This window comes from Carcharhinus amblyrhynchos, chromosome 17 (assembly GCF_965287045.1).
Source record: "Carcharhinus amblyrhynchos chromosome 17, sCarAmb.v2.hapA, whole genome shotgun sequence".
Classification (NCBI taxonomy): domain Eukaryota; kingdom Metazoa; phylum Chordata; class Chondrichthyes; order Carcharhiniformes; family Carcharhinidae; genus Carcharhinus; species Carcharhinus amblyrhynchos.
Genome location: NC_137340.1, coordinates 17,990,269 through 18,005,952, shown reverse-complemented (window position 1 = coordinate 18,005,952; position 15,684 = coordinate 17,990,269). Strand labels below are relative to the sequence as shown.

Sequence of the window (15,684 nt, the reverse complement as noted above, 5' to 3'; positions counted from 1 at the left end):
GAACATAATCTGATGTAATAGTGTTCCTGCCATAACAGGTCAACAAATCATGGTTCCTTTTCTGGCAACAATGCCTTATTTCTACCCTGTCCACCAAATTCGGAACTGCCAGGCCCAACCTGGTTCTTAAGGGTTGACTCATTAGCAGCTTGACGAGAGTTATTCCAGTAGTAGTACGTGGGGTGGGTCTATCAGCGAGCAGGAAAATCTACCACTTTAGTTTCTAATGAAGCAGGTATTTGCCTCTTCATACCAATCTTGAACATATGTACCGTGCGTTCAGCTAGCCCATTTGATGAGGGTTGATAAGATGCCATACGGATATGTTTTATTCCATCTAAAGACATGAACTTCTGGAATTTGGCGTTTGTGAACGCTGTCCCATTGTCTGAGACAAGTACTTCTGATAGGCCATGGGTAGCAAAACACTGCACGCTCCAGCAGCAGCAAATACCTCTGAAACTAGGACATTTCAGCAGTAAATTATATGGTAAAATGACCATATAATTCCCCCAACTGCCCTATCCCATAATCCTGCACATTTACCATGGCTAATCTACCTAACCTACACATCTTTGGAGACTAAGGGGCAATTTTGCATGGCCATTCCATCTAACCTGCACATCTTTGAACCGGAGCACCCAAAGGAAAACCCACACAGATGAAGAGAGACCCTACAACCACCGCACAGACCATCACCCAAGGCAGGAACCTGACCCAGGAACTGAGGCAGGTGTGATAACCGCCATACCACCATGCAGTCTTTCTTTCTTTATCTGTCTCCGTATCCATTCAGGATTCACCCTCACAAAAATCTTAGCTTCTGTCAATTTCTTACCAGAAGCAGATCTGGTTCCTGTTTTCTGCCCCCCTGATGAGCCCTGGACTGTGCAGAGTACTTGAAGTGGAGCCTGATCAAGTTCTAATAGAGGTTAACATATCTTCACTATTTTCCATTCCATAACCCTGATATAAAACCCAATGCTTTGTTAGTATCTGTTAATTACTTTGCTGACCTGCAAAGCTGTTTGACATTATTTATTCGTTGACATCCCTAGGTCCTGTGGAAGCTCAGTCATTGTGAAATTTTAAAGCAGAGATTGTTAAATTTTTGATGAACAACAGCATGAAGGGTTATGGGGATAGTGGGCGCAAAAAGCATTCAATCAAGTGTCTGATCAACTATGATCATACTGAATGGCTGAGCAGGTTTGGCCAGTTGAATGGCCTACTCTTGTTCCAATGTTCCCATCTCTTGCACTTCTACCCCATTCAGCTTTTTATTTTCAAAGCTTTTCTGTTTTTGCAACCAAAATGCATTACCTCACATGTATCCGAGCCAAAGTATGTTTGTCATGAACTGCCAATTCTATTCAGGGGGGGAGGGGGTGTTTTTCCATTTTTCTGCACAGGGGGCGGGAAAAATAATCCCAAAAATGGCTTTATTCACCCACCATATTGATTGCAGCAAAGAAACCAAAGGCAAGAGGAGGCGGATCCTACAATGCCATGCTCTGATTGAGCCCACCCTGCCAGCAGTTTGTTTTTTTTAAAGATCAGGGTGCCATTTTTAAAGGCCGTCCTGCTACACAGAAGTAAAAATAGAACACCCTCCCCCATATGCAACATCCCCTGTCCACCACTGCCTGAGTATGTCCCTCTTCCCCCTGAGTGATGCATTTCATCTGAGCTCTTACAGCAGGTTCATGCCAGGGAAGACAGAAGCCTGATAAATCGATTTAAATTTATTCTAACGGAATCCCCAACATCAGGAATCCTGTTATGCCATTAGCAGGTGGCAGGGCAATCACGACAGGACTTACCACAAAAGTATAACCCAACTTGGGCATCTTGCGATATTTTGTATTCCCATTGTCATTCATACCCAATACAAACGGGTGCAAAAAACCCCGGCTTACAGCTTTGCTAATGTCCTTTGTACTATGCTGTACTCTTCTTCAATGTTCTTTGTCTTCAGTGTTAGCCAAGGTGGCTATCACGATGAATTTTGATGTTGTGCTACTTATTCCTAAATCCAAACCATTCATGTAAATTTTAAATACCAGTGGTCTCCGCACTGGTTGTTATGGAACACCTCTTTCTACCCCCTCTTATCTGAACATCTCCCTTTGAAATGCTCTCTACTTCCTAATTTTTAACCAATTTTCTATCCATTCAGTGATTTGTACTCTGAATCTACATGCTCCGTCCTTTATTATGAGCCTGTCAGCTGATATATTTTCAAAAGCGTTCTAAAAATCCAAGTGTTTTACATTTACGTGGTTTGGTATTAAATTGTGTTTCACGGTGCTCCTGTGAAACGCTTTGCAATGGTTTATTGAAATGGAGATGCTATATAAATTCAAGTTGTTGTTCTCACAAGAGGAATGGTGTGGGATAGGATAGAAAGTGTATAATGAGGAGAAACTTAAATGAATGGCACTCTTCAAAGTGGAAAACGGGCTGTGTCCTTAAGGGGAGGTGAAGGCCTTGTGGTATTATGGCTAGACTGTTAATCCAGAAACTCAGTTAATATTCTGGGGACCCAGCTTTGAATCCTGTCACAGCACGTGGTGGAATTTAAATTCAATTTAAAAAAATCTGGAATTAAGAATCTACTGATGACCAGGAAACCATTGTTAATTGTTGGAAAAACCCATCTGGGTCACTAATGTCCTTTAGAGAAGGAAATCTGCCATCCTTACCTGGTCTGGCCTAAATGTGACTCCAGAGCCCCAGTAATGTGGTTGACTCTTAATTGCCCTCTAAAATGGCCTGGCAAGTCACTCAGTTCAAGGGCAACTGAGGATGCACAATAAATGGTGGCCAGCCAGTGACATCCGTGTCCCACAAATGAATAAAAGTTATTGAAGGAAATAAGGAATGAAAATTGTGAGGCTCTTGCAACAATCCTACAATATTTTTCAGATTCATGCAGAGAATGGTGGGTGTGTGGAATGAGCTGCCAGATAACATTTAAGAAAAACTTGGACGTGTTCATGGATGAGAGGGGTGTGGAGGGATATGGTCCAAGTGCAGGTCAGTGGAACTAGGCAAAAAATGGTTCGGCACAGACAAGAAGGGTCAAAAGGCCTGTTTCTGAGCTGTAATTTTCTATGGTTCTACAGTTCTATATGGGAGTAGTGCCAGAGAACTATTGGAAATGTGAAGATTTTTATACTTTTTGTAACATTTCCTACACTTTGCTATGTTTTGTGTGGTTTATGAATTCCTTTTTATGTGCATTTTGTTCCTGGTATGTGAGGTGAGGGTGACTGCTCTCAACATCAAGTCTGCATTTAATCGAGTCTGGCTTCAAAGAAGTCCTAGTAAAACTGACAGAGTGGGAATCAGGGGAAAATCTCTCCACTGGCTGGAGACATACCTTGTACAAGTGAAGATGGCTGCAAGTCAATCATCACAGTCCCAGGACATTGCTGCAGGAATTACTCAGAGCCTTGCATCAGACCCAACCACATTCAGCTACTTCATCAATGGTCTTACCTCCATCATAAGGTCAAAGGGAGGAAGTCTCCTGATGATTGCACCATGTTTGGCACTATTTACAACTCCTCAGACACTGAAGCAATCCATATCCATTTTCAGCAAGACCTGCACATCATTCTGCATTGGACTGTTAAATAGCAAGCTACATTCATGCCATGTAAATGCCAGGCAATGACTATCTCCACAAGGGAGAATCTAACTATCTCCCCATAACATTCAATGGCATTATTATTGCTGAATTCCCTACTATCAACATGCTGGGGGTTACCACTAAGTGGACTAGCCATATAAACACTGTGGCTACAAAGCAGGTCAGGGGCTAGGAATTTTATAGCGAGTAACTCACCTTCTGATTCCCCAAAAAACTGGAAAGGTAATGAACAATGAGGAGGATAGTAATAGACATCAGGATCATATTGAAAGGCTGGTGAATTGAGAAGACAAAGTTTAATCATACAAGTGCAAAATGATACATTTTGCTGGGAAATTGAAGAGAGACAAAAGGTACACTTTAAAAGGGATGCACTAATAAAGAAAGCTGGGAATGGATATACTTAATTCTTTGAAAGTGGCAATTAGGACAAATTGATTCATGACATCTTGGCTTAGTAATAGACAATAGGGCACAAACGTATGCATGTTTTGCTAATATGAGGTCACGTATCAACCAATTCAAGAACAGTTTCTTCCTTGCTGCCATCAGGCTTTTGAATGGACCTACCTCACGCTAAGTTGATTCTTCTCTATACCCTATCTATGATTGTGACATGACATTCTACACTCTCTTCTTTCCTTCCTTATGAACGGCATGTGTTGTCTGTATAGCGCGCAAGAAACAATACTTTTCACTGTATACTAGTACATGTAATAATAATAAATCAAATCAAATCCAATCATTTGTAAATTCCTGAATATCAAAGAACAAAGAACCAAACAGCCCGGGAAACAGGCCCTTCAGCCCAACGAGCCCGCGCTGCCATTTTAACATTACCAGTCCCCCCTCCACCCTTGACCCTTGTCTATGCTTATGGCATTCCACATTGAGGGAAGACTAATTTAGGGACAATTTATTACACCAATCAGCCTAATAGCACATCTTTGGGGTGTGCTATTATTAGATTAGATTAGATTAGATCAAGATATTAGATTGGAGTGGGGGAGGCATTGAAGGCATTTACTGTAATTGTATCAGGAACGGTGAGTTTCAGTTATGTGGTGAGACTTGATAGGAGACTGCTCTCCTTAGGTAAGAGAAGGTGAAGAGGAGATTGATGGAGGTGTTCCAGATTATGAAGTGTTTTAATAGAGCAATAAAGGAGAAACTATTGCCAGTGATAGAAAGTTTGGTAACTAGTAGACACAGGATTAAGTTGATTGGCAAAATAACCCAATGCAACATGAGAAAAAAATGTGGTGATTCTGAATGTCCAGTCTGTAAAGGAAATAGAGGCAGATTTAATGGTGTCTGAAGGGAAATATGATACAGAGCTGTGTAGGAAAGGGTAACGAAGCGGGACTAATTATAGAGCTGTAATTAGAGAACACAGGCATGAGAAGTTGACTGTTCTTTTTCTGTGCTATTTCTTTCTATGGGTGGAATTTTTCCTTCTGGGACTCAGTCTCGTAGCCAAGGATGGGTCAGGGAACCTTTCCCGACATGGTTCGCACCATATCACATAGGCCCTGGCATCATTAACTATGCAGTCAGCGATTTCCCAACGTTTCCCACTGTGGGGCAGGTTGGTTGGCACCAGGGTGGTTGGTGCTGGGACAGCAACATCCCCACCACACTGATTGGAGGGATGACCAGAGAGGTGTAGGGCCATCCAGCACCCAGGTTTACTGACGCCACTCTGCCCTTCCTTCTCAATGAAGCGGGAGGGAGTCTTCTTTCTAGCAGGTGGGAGGGGGAGGCCGAGCACAAAGATTAATCCTGCATGGGGGGGTGTCTCCAGGGCAGTCAGTGAATTAGAAAACCAAATGGAAGGGAAAAGTATCGATGTGATATGAAAAGGTTGCAAAAAGGGCCAGAGTCACAGTCAAATGATGAACTGACCTTTGTGGACAAAACAGACCATTACTGAGTCACTCCTTTACTGGAAGGACAACCAGTAAAAATGGAGGTGCAGATTGGTGTAGCTGTTTCATTGATACAGGAAACTGTTTATCAAGAAAAACTATAACATATTGCTTTAGAACGCTCAAAGATAATACTAAAAACCTATACGGGGAAGTGGTCCTATTGAGAGGCCATCGCTATGTAAATGTGCAGTTAAATGTCCAGACCATGACCTCATCTCTATATGCCATTAACGGTAACTATCCAGCTCTAATTAGGAGAACCTGGCTGCAGAGAATCAAGCTAAATTGGGCCAAGACGAATTTCACATCAGTGTCTGAAGCAGGGCTACCAAAGGTTTTAAGGAAACATGCCATTGTCTTTAATAGAGAGCTGAGAAGCACAACAGAGTCCTCAGTCAAGCTACATGTTAAGAATGAAAGCCAAGCAAGATGCTTAAAAACTAGGTCAGTACCATACGCCACCAGGTCTAAATCACTTTGAGGAATGCCTACAAAAGAGTGTAGAACCACTGACAACACCTTCTATACTTTCACATTCAACCCCACATGTGTAGACTCCAGGCGCTGCTATCAGTTTCAGGGCAGGAATGATGATGAGTACTGGCTTTCAGTATCATTACTACTACAAAAGCCAACTGATAATGTGCATGTACAATAGTTTAAAACAATTGTTTTGTTGGGTGGGGTTTTTCAATCACGTTCCTCACATCTCTGCTACGAGTGAGAATGGAGAATTTGGCACTCAGCCAAAACTCCATTCACCACAGTGTCACTGGAGAGTCCCAGCAGCAAATGAGGTTGGAGATTTCTGAAAACTGCAAATTTAATTATTTTTCATTGTAATTTCATTGTAATGACTTCCAACGAGGCAGATGAATTTGGCCTCTTGGAGTATGAGCTCCCTGATTGAGGTCTTAATTGCCTGCCCGATCAGGGAGTCTCACATTTATATAAAAATGGGGGTGTCAATTCCACTGGCATTCCGGATTCTGGTCGTGTACCAGGACCTTTCTTTGAGTGGAACTGAGTTTGTAAATAAAGGGAATCTGGTGAAGGGGACACCGGCGTCTGAGGAGTTATTTCAGTCATCACAGGTTAAACTCTTAATCTTAGTCCTCCTGACATGAAACTATGTTTGTTAGGATTGGATAGCAGGATATCTAATCTCAACAGCTCCCATTCGTTAAAATGAATGGAGAGTTTGGAAGCAGATGATTCGTGATGTGTAATCTGGGGGTTATGGCTTCACACTGGGAGTGGAAGATTCATGCTAATTTTAACATTCTTGGGGAAAATTACTTCTCACAATTTTGAACTAAATCTCAAACAGCAATTCTGTCTACATCTGAAACAGGAAGTATTGGCACATTTCACCTTCCAAGCTGCTTTTCTCACTGGATTCCTTTGAGTCGAGTTGGCTTTCATCTGCGTTTTAAATTAAAATTTAAAAAAAATTATATTTAAACCTGGAAGGAAAGCTGATTTGTGTTTTCTGAAAAAGTTGATTTGCATATTCTTCTTGTAAAGCCTAATTCTTGCTAAGTCCTCCAAATGGCACATAACCCACAGAACACAGAAGTATTTGTTCTATCTTTATTGTGTCAGCAATTTAAAACAAAATCAGCAATATTGTTCAGATTACAGTGTTCAAATGTTATCTCAGCACGATGCAACCAGATTCTCTCTATAAGCATTTCCTGCACAATAATGGTCTGTTACTTGTTCAGACAGATAGCAAGATGTGAGATAGGTTCAATGAGCCTGACTCTTTCATCATTTACTTGGCTGAGCAGAAGAGAAGTTATATAACATTCTCTCTGGAGAGTTCAACAATTCAGCTCAAAATTGAAAGGAATTAAATGTGGGCCTTTCTATCAAATAGTTGACAAATCTATTAACTTTCAGAGCCACCTCAACCCAAGCTAATGTTGTACCTGGGGACATTATATGGGGGCTTCCCACAGAAATCTTTGAATAGCAACTCTAGCAGACATGCTGGCAGATGTTCTTTCTACCTCCCTAGTTTGGGGGCTACAGAACCTATTTCCAGCTATCAATTGTTATCATAGAATCATGTGGGATTAATGGCCCTTTAATGGTAGATGTTGTTGATGTAGACTCACTGGGCCGTAGGGCCTCTTCTACACCGTTTTGACTCTATGACTCATATGGCACATAAGGAGGTCAACTGTGCCTTTCTCCAATTGAGTTGGAGAATTAGCAGTCTTGAAATTCTCAGAAATCATGATGATCATACAAGAAATACTGTTACAAACATTACAAGAATTGAAAGAGAAACACAGAATGTAATTGATAAGTAAATTTTGAAAAGGGAAGCAGTTAGATAACTAATAACTATATTCACTTTATAGTACAGATGCATGCCCAGAGTAGCTGAATTGGGATTTCCCAATCATTTTACTTACTACACTTAAGTCATCAGGGGAAGTAAAATTGCATGCATGCGAAAAGAGAAGAGGAGAGAGATAGATACAGAAAGAGAGAAAGAGAGAAATGGGAAAGAAAGAAAGAGAATATTGTGATTCTATCAGCCTGAACCGGATGTGATCTTGGGGCCCTATCATGATTGGGAAAACTTTTATCCAACTACATCACTCCATCACCAATGATGGTTAAAAAAAGGTGATTATGTGCTTCAGTTACTAGCTAATGAGAAGTGGAATTCACACACTGGGATTCTTTCACATTTGCATTTAAAGTGAGAGAGAAGCAGATGATCAATAACAGTAATGTGCATTTATGAAGACTTAAGGTTCTTTAAAGTAACAGGGATTTTTTTTAATCTAAGCCTGCTTTTGGGGCAAAGAGTCATTGCTACACATCTGGTGAATCTCTGAAGGTTAAGGTCCAAGCATTGTTTGAGCCTTATCTACAAATTCCACTGTCACATCTCTACATGAATCTCACTGAAGGCAAAGGTACAAGGTTGGCCCTCGGGTTTGGCAGTTGAAGCCAGCAGCTGCCATCAGGATGGTACAGAAAGGGCATTTTTACCAGATTTTTCAATGGCACCTGCTTACTATGATGCATTGAAGTCCAAAGGACAGCTCAATTTAGTACACAGATCATTCAACAAGTATTCAGACCACTGATTTACATACACAAGTGGCTGAATTCTTGTTTTAGGTGAGCAAAATTTAAATGAGCCCAGAAGGTTAGCCCAAAAGCCAAGCCATCCCACTGTGAAAATGGCAGCATGACCATTGTTTTATACGTATAAACCATATGCCAATTTCAACTCTTTCTAGCATTTGAAAGTTGTACGAGGCAATTTAGAAACATGCATTGAAAACCTTAATCCAGAATTATTTGTATTGTTTGATTCCATTCATGACATTATGCAATCTTTGACTGAACAAAATGATGTGAATGGGTAATAACACCCAATAACATTGGTTGAGGTTAGCTCAGTTGGTTGGACAGCTGGTTCATGATGCGAAGCGATGCCAACAGCACGTATAACTTCCCAACAGCACGGGTTCAACTCCCGTACCGGCTGAGGTTATTCGCAAAGGGCCCGCCCTCTCAACCTTGCCCCTGGCCTGAGGTTGTAGTGACCCTCCAGTTAAATCACCACTCTCTCTCAAACGGGAGGGCAACCTATGGCCCTCTGGGACTGTGGTGACATTTAAATTTATAATTACTGGGTAACAATTGCTGAGATGTTTAACCCAATCACTGCGATTTGCTACTGTAACTAGAGCTAAGTACCATTAATCATTTATTATGAATCAAAGCAGTTTTGTTATATTCTGAGCAGTTTATGTAAATAGCAAAAAATGTAAATAAAACACTGAAATGCATTCAATCTATAATGTAAAGGATTTGTAGCAAGTGTGCATTAATATATGGAATACCATGGATAGTCCAAAGTGTGATAACATAGGAAAACAAGACAGTTCCTTTGCATCTCTGCCACAAATTCACACCTTTTGAACTGTTTGAAAAGTTACCTATGATCTGCTTATTCAGATTATTTCAGCTGCGAAATGCTGATTTAATTTATAAAAATTGTGGAAGTGTATTCAAAAATAGTAATAGCTTTATTATTTGAATTTTGGCCCATCACATTGCTTTCATAACCTTTTACATCATAATTGTGATATAAAAAAAATTCACAGATATATGTGGAATACTCTGAAGAGCTCTGTGTAAAAATGCATGTATGTAACTTCCCTAAAGTTAAAATATTTGGCATATAATCATGAGGAGCTGGGGGGGGGGGGGGGGGGGGGGGGCGTGGTGTGTGGAATCAAAATCTGAGTGATATATTCCAATTTTAGAAAACTGGTAGCAATTAGGAATGACAGATGTCAGAGTCAGTACAGACTTGATGGGCCGAAAGGTCCCCTCCTACACTGTAGGGATTCTATGACAATAAATTGTTATTTTTATTCATTTTATGGGATGTGGTTTGACTGGCTGGGCCCAGCCTTTATTGCCCATCCTTAAGAGGCACGGTAGCACAGTGGCTAGCACTGCTACTTCACAACTCCAGGAACCTGGGTTCAATTCCCGGCTTGGGTCACCGTCTGTATGGAGTCTGCACATTCTCCTCGTGTCTGCGTGGGTTTCCTCCGGGTGCTCCGGTTTCCTCCCACAGTCCAAAGATGTGCGGGTTAGGTTGAATTGACCACACTAAAATTGTCCCTTAGTCCCGAGATGCGTAGATTAGAGGGATTAGCAGGTAAATGTGTAGGGATATTGGGCTAGGGCCTGGGTGGGATTGTGGTCGGCACAGCTGCAATGGGCCAGCTGGCCTCTTTCTGCACTGTAGGGTTTCTATGATTCTATAATTTCCCTCCATTTCAGAAGGCATTTGACAGTCAAACACATTGCTGTGGGTCTGGAGGCCAGATCAGGTAAGGACAGCAGATTTCCTTCCCTAAAGGACATTAGTGACCTCAATGGGTTTTTACAACAATTGAAAATGGTTTTATGGTCTTTTAATTCCAGATTTCTTTTTACTGAATTCAAATTTCACCATCTGCTGTGGTGGGATTCGAACCTGGGTCCCCAGAGTATTTCGCTGAGTCTCTGGATTCTGGTGTAGTGACAACATCACTATGCCACTGTCTCCCCGACAAATATAAGTATTACGAGGCTCCCGCCAGGCCTGCCAAAAAGAAATATGGAGCCTGCTCCCCAAAGAGCAATGGATGTGGGGGTCAACTGAAATTTACATGCCTGAAATTGATAGATTTTTATCAGGTAAATATATCAAAGGATATGACTCAAGGGTAGGTAAGGAATACAGATCAGTCATTATCCAAGTGAATGACGGAATGAGCTACAGGGGATGAATGGCCCATGCTTGTTCCAATGCTCCCAACTGTTATCAGCTTCAGGGAACAGTATTGAAGAGCTAAGTAAATTAAGAAGTAAATACAAAAGGTGCTGGAAAAACTCACCAAGTCTGGCAGCATTTGTGCAGAGAGAAATAGAGTTGGAGCTTCGAGTCCAGTGTGATTCTTTCCAGATTAGAATCATAATGGACTCGAAACATCAACTCTGTTTCTCTCGCCACAGATGCTGTCAGACCCGCTGAGTTTTTTTTCCTGCACTTTGTTCTTATTTCAGATCTCCAGCATCCGCAGTATTTTGCTTTCATTTAAGTGAATTTAGATCCTTTTCCCAAAAATAATTTAATTTACAGCTTCATGTAGTCATTTTTTAATTGCTGATTAGCTTTCCAATCTCAGGATAAAAACTAACGTTGCACTAGCATTTTTGCATATAAATGAGCTTGAAAAAAATTGTCCAATTTTACATGAAATTTCTGTTTTCCTCTGCCAAAATTTATAGTAAGTGAATTATGTTGAAGATGCAGTGAATACTTCTGTATCTTATGCATTCCTTTCCCATGGCTCAATGTATTCCAAGTCCAGGTGAGCAAAGATTTCTTCCTCCGTCTTAGCTTCAAGAAATGCTTTCTGTAAAAGGGAAAAGAGAATAATTTAATCAACTGAGGATCAGATGTTGAATGACGTTGCTATCAGCCATACAGATTCTGTTCTTTTCAATAATGGTTACAGTGAAAAGCGAGTAATTTCCATGGCTATTATGTACATGGGAAGACTCTGTTAATTTGTGTTAAATTTAATTGTTAATTCATGTTAAATGTTTAATATTGGCCACATGATAAAGGAACAATTGTGCTGCTTTAGTAGAAATAACTTCTGCTTGGGACCCATTGATTGCATGGTCATAGCCTTGCAGTGGTAGTGGGGTCCAAGGGCAAATCCTGCAAAACAGGCCAACATGTACCACTGGGCCACAACAGTAGGCCAAGCTTGTAGAGGGGCTTCCATCTGAAATGGCGGCCTGGCAGCTGCGGACACAATATAATTCACACAATTTATATCTTCAGAGGGCACCTCTACCTCAAGCTTTCCCACCTACAGTGGCAACGTTCACTACTCGCAGTGAGCAGCTGTCCACCTGGAGCCTCGGATGCTCCCATCAGCCTTCCTCCCTGCTTGACCAGCCCACCACTAGGCCGGGACTCCCAGATGTGGAATCTTAAATGGCAGTCTCCTCAAAATCTCCTCTAGGATCCTGCTGCAACCACTTCCAGGTCACCAATCCAGAATTCAACCTGGCTTCGGGATCAGGACATCAGAACTAAAATTCAGCCAACCATGTCAGCGTGGCTCAGGAAATACACTCTTACTTCTGGATCAGGAGTTTGTGTGTCCATACCCCATCCTGGACTTCAACATATAATCCAGAATAATACTTTGTGTGGTTCCTGGAAAGTGCTCCATTGTTGGGAGAGTAGCCTTTTGGATAGGATGTTTAATCAAGTTGGATGTACCACCAGCTCTGACTTGTTCTTGTCACCTCTTTTCCCCCAAAACCACGAACACAGGTCCTGCTCCCAATATAACTCCATCCACCAAGATCACAGACATGTACAATTCTTCCCATTGCTCATTCATGAACATAATTGTGAAATGTATTTGTAATCATATACAAAGGGCTGGGTTTGATGTTGCAGTGCAGTCCTTGCCCATTTGGCTAAGGAGTTGGTGGGCTTCATGCCTACGATCACATTGTCAGTCCTGCAGCAAATAACACCAAGAGCAGTGTTAATTGCTTTAAGGCAAGACTTCGCCTCTATCTCAGTAACAAATCCTACCTTTCGGCAACTTTCAGATCCAGCAGCACCAGTCGGGAGTGGTGGTCACTGCTAGAACTACAAAGCTGTCCTGTCACATTGAACAGCCCAGCTAAGTTCAGGATTGAGAGTCTGAGTGAGGGAGGGGTCTAAGGGAGCTGAGAACTGGATTGAAGAGGACATGGGAGAGGGCAAAGGGGGATTTTACTGGGGGAAAGTGGGGGGGGGGGGGGGGGGGCAGTGATCCTCTGATAGGCACAAGGGATCCACAATGGAAATTCTCCATCTTTGTCTGACACCAGCCCCTGCAACCAAAAAACTGCCAGGCTTCCTGCGTGGCATGATTCCCCCTCCCACCCCACTGCCACCAAATGCAAAATTACCAGCAGGGGCAGGATAAGGTTCTTAATAGGACATCAATTGCCACTTATGGGCTTCAGTGGATCTAGGGGCAGGGAGCCACTTTAAACCCTGGCTGCCCCCCCTGTAAAACTGAAGACAGGTTCTGGGAAAATCATTGATGGGGACCTTAAAATCCAACCCATACTAACATGTCTGAAGGTGGAAGACTAGTCAATCAGGCTGTTAAGAAAGCACCTGGCATCCTGCGAACAAAATACAAAAGCAAGCAGATTATGTCACATCTTTATAAATCACTGGTTAGGGATCTGATTAGGAATGCTATGAAGGATTAGAGAAAGTAAAGAGGATAATTGTTCAAACGTTACCGGAACTCAGTTATCTGGAAGGACTGGAGAAGCTGGGATTGTTCTCAGACCAGAGAAGGTTCATAAGATCATTAGAAATAGAATCAAGGAAAGGCCATTCACACCTAAAACCTGCTCCATCATCCAATAGAATCTTGGATGATTTGATTGTGGTCTTAACTTTGCTTTCTCTCCCTGACCCTAGTCTCTCTTATCAATTAAGAGTCTGTCACACTCAGCCTTGAATGATCCAGCCTCTCCTGCTCAAGTGAATTACAAAGTCTGATGACCCTCAGAGAAGAAATCTCATCTCTGCCTCAAATGGGAGACTTATTTTTCAGCTGTGTCCCCTAATTCTAGACTTCCCCACAAGAGTTCAGTTCTGGCCTTGGGTCACTGTCTGTGCAGAGTTTGCATGTTTCCTCCATGTCTGTGTGGGTGATGCCAGGTGCTCTGGTTCCCTCCCACAGTCTTAAGGTGTGCGGATTAGGTTGATTGGCTTCTAGTGTCAGAGAGGCTAGTAGGTAAATATGGGGGTTACAGGGATGAAGCTTGGGTGGGATTGTGGTCAGTGCAGGTTCGATGGGCTGAATGGCCTTCTTCTGCACCGTAGGGATCTACTCAGCATCCACTATGTCAAATCCCCTCAGAATCTTGTGTGTTTCAATAAGATCACCTATTTGTTTTCTGAACTTCAATGTGTATAGGCCCAACCTACTCATCCTTTCCTCATACAACAATCCTTTTATCCCAAGAATCAGTCCAGTGAATTCTATCTGAACTGCTTCGAATGCAAATATATCCCTCCTTAAGTAAGGAGATCAAAACCACACACAATATTTTAGATGGGACCTCACCAATGCCCTGTATGGTTTTAGCAAGATTTTTCTACTTTTATACTCAATCTTCCATTTACCTTCCTATTCATTTGCTGTATTGGCATGCTAGCTTTTTACGTTTTTAGGTTTATTTATTAGTGTCACAAGTAGGCTTACATTAACACTGCAATGAAATGACTGTGACAATCCCTAGTCGCCATACTCCGTCGCCTGTTCAGGTACACTGAGGGAGAATTTAGCATGGCCAGTGCACCTAACCAGCATGTCTTTCGGACTGTGGGAAGAAACTGGAGCATCCGGAGGAAACCCACGCTGATACAAGGAGAATGTACAGATTCTGCACAGACTGTGACCCAAGCTGGGAATCGAACCTGGGTCCCTTGTGTTGTGAGGCAGCAGTTCTAACCACTGTAACACCACACCGCCCGCCACCCACTGTGACTCATATATCAGGACAACCAGATCTTTCTGTATCACAGATTCCTGCAGTCTACTCACTTTTATTCTTCCTGTCAAGTGGACAATTTCACATTTTCCCACGTTATTCTCCATCTGCTAAATTTTTGCTCATTCACTGAACCTCTCTCATTTCTTAATAATAGAGTTCAATCATGAGCTATATTTCAGAAGTGTTCTAGACCATGGAACTTCGAAAGAAAGAGTAAAGAGAAACTGTTTCTACTGACAGGAGGATGAGTAACTTAAGAACACAGATTTGAGATCGTCGCAGAAGAATCGAGGAAGAGGTGAGGAGCTGGTTTTGTTGTAAGCAGTGACTGGGTTAGAAACAGAAACTAGCAGCAGGATTAGGCATTCAGCCCTCGAGCCTGCCCCGCCATTCATTTTGACCATCAAATTCAATATCCTGATTCCCCGCTTCCTCCCATTTCCCTTTAGCCTCAAGAGATATATCTAATTTCTTCTTGAAATCAGACAACGATTTGGCCTCAACTACATTTGGTGGTAGTAAATTCCACACATTCACCACCCTCAGTGGAGGAATTTCTCCTCACCTCAGTTCTAAAACGTTTACCCCTTATCCTCAAACTATGAATGACCCCTAGTTCTGGACTCCCCCACCATTGGGAAAAAAGTTTTTCTGAATCTACCTTGTCTAACTCCATTAGAATTCTTTAAATATCTATGAGATCCCCTCTCATTCTTCCCAGGCCAAGGAATATAATCCTAACCAATTTAATCTCTCCTCCTATGACAGACCTGCCCCTGGAATCAGCCTGGTAAACCTTTGCTGCTTCCTTGCTGCACTAACTGCAGTCACCTTCTATCTCGTCATCTTCCAACCATTCTCCTAACTGAAGCAATCACATCTTCCTCTGAAATCTCATCATCAAAGGTTAACAGCAGTATCAGTTTTGTTTTCAATCACTCAGTTCAGAGAAGATTCATT

The 15,684-nt window shown here is 42.0% G+C and overlaps 1 protein-coding gene across 1 annotated transcript in view; it reads right to left on the bottom strand.

Annotated features, from left to right (window-relative positions):
• Positions 1–11,206: 11,206 nt before the first annotated feature.
• dntt (deoxynucleotidyltransferase, terminal) overlaps positions 11,207–15,684 on the bottom strand; it is a 222,942-nt gene continuing 218,464 nt past the window's right edge. Inside the window, exon 11 of the mRNA XM_080205268.1 lies at positions 11,207–11,543. Within this exon, the coding sequence (XP_080061394.1) occupies positions 11,457–11,543 (87 nt within the window). The 3' untranslated portion in view covers positions 11,207–11,456. The remainder of the gene's footprint in view (positions 11,544–15,684) is intronic.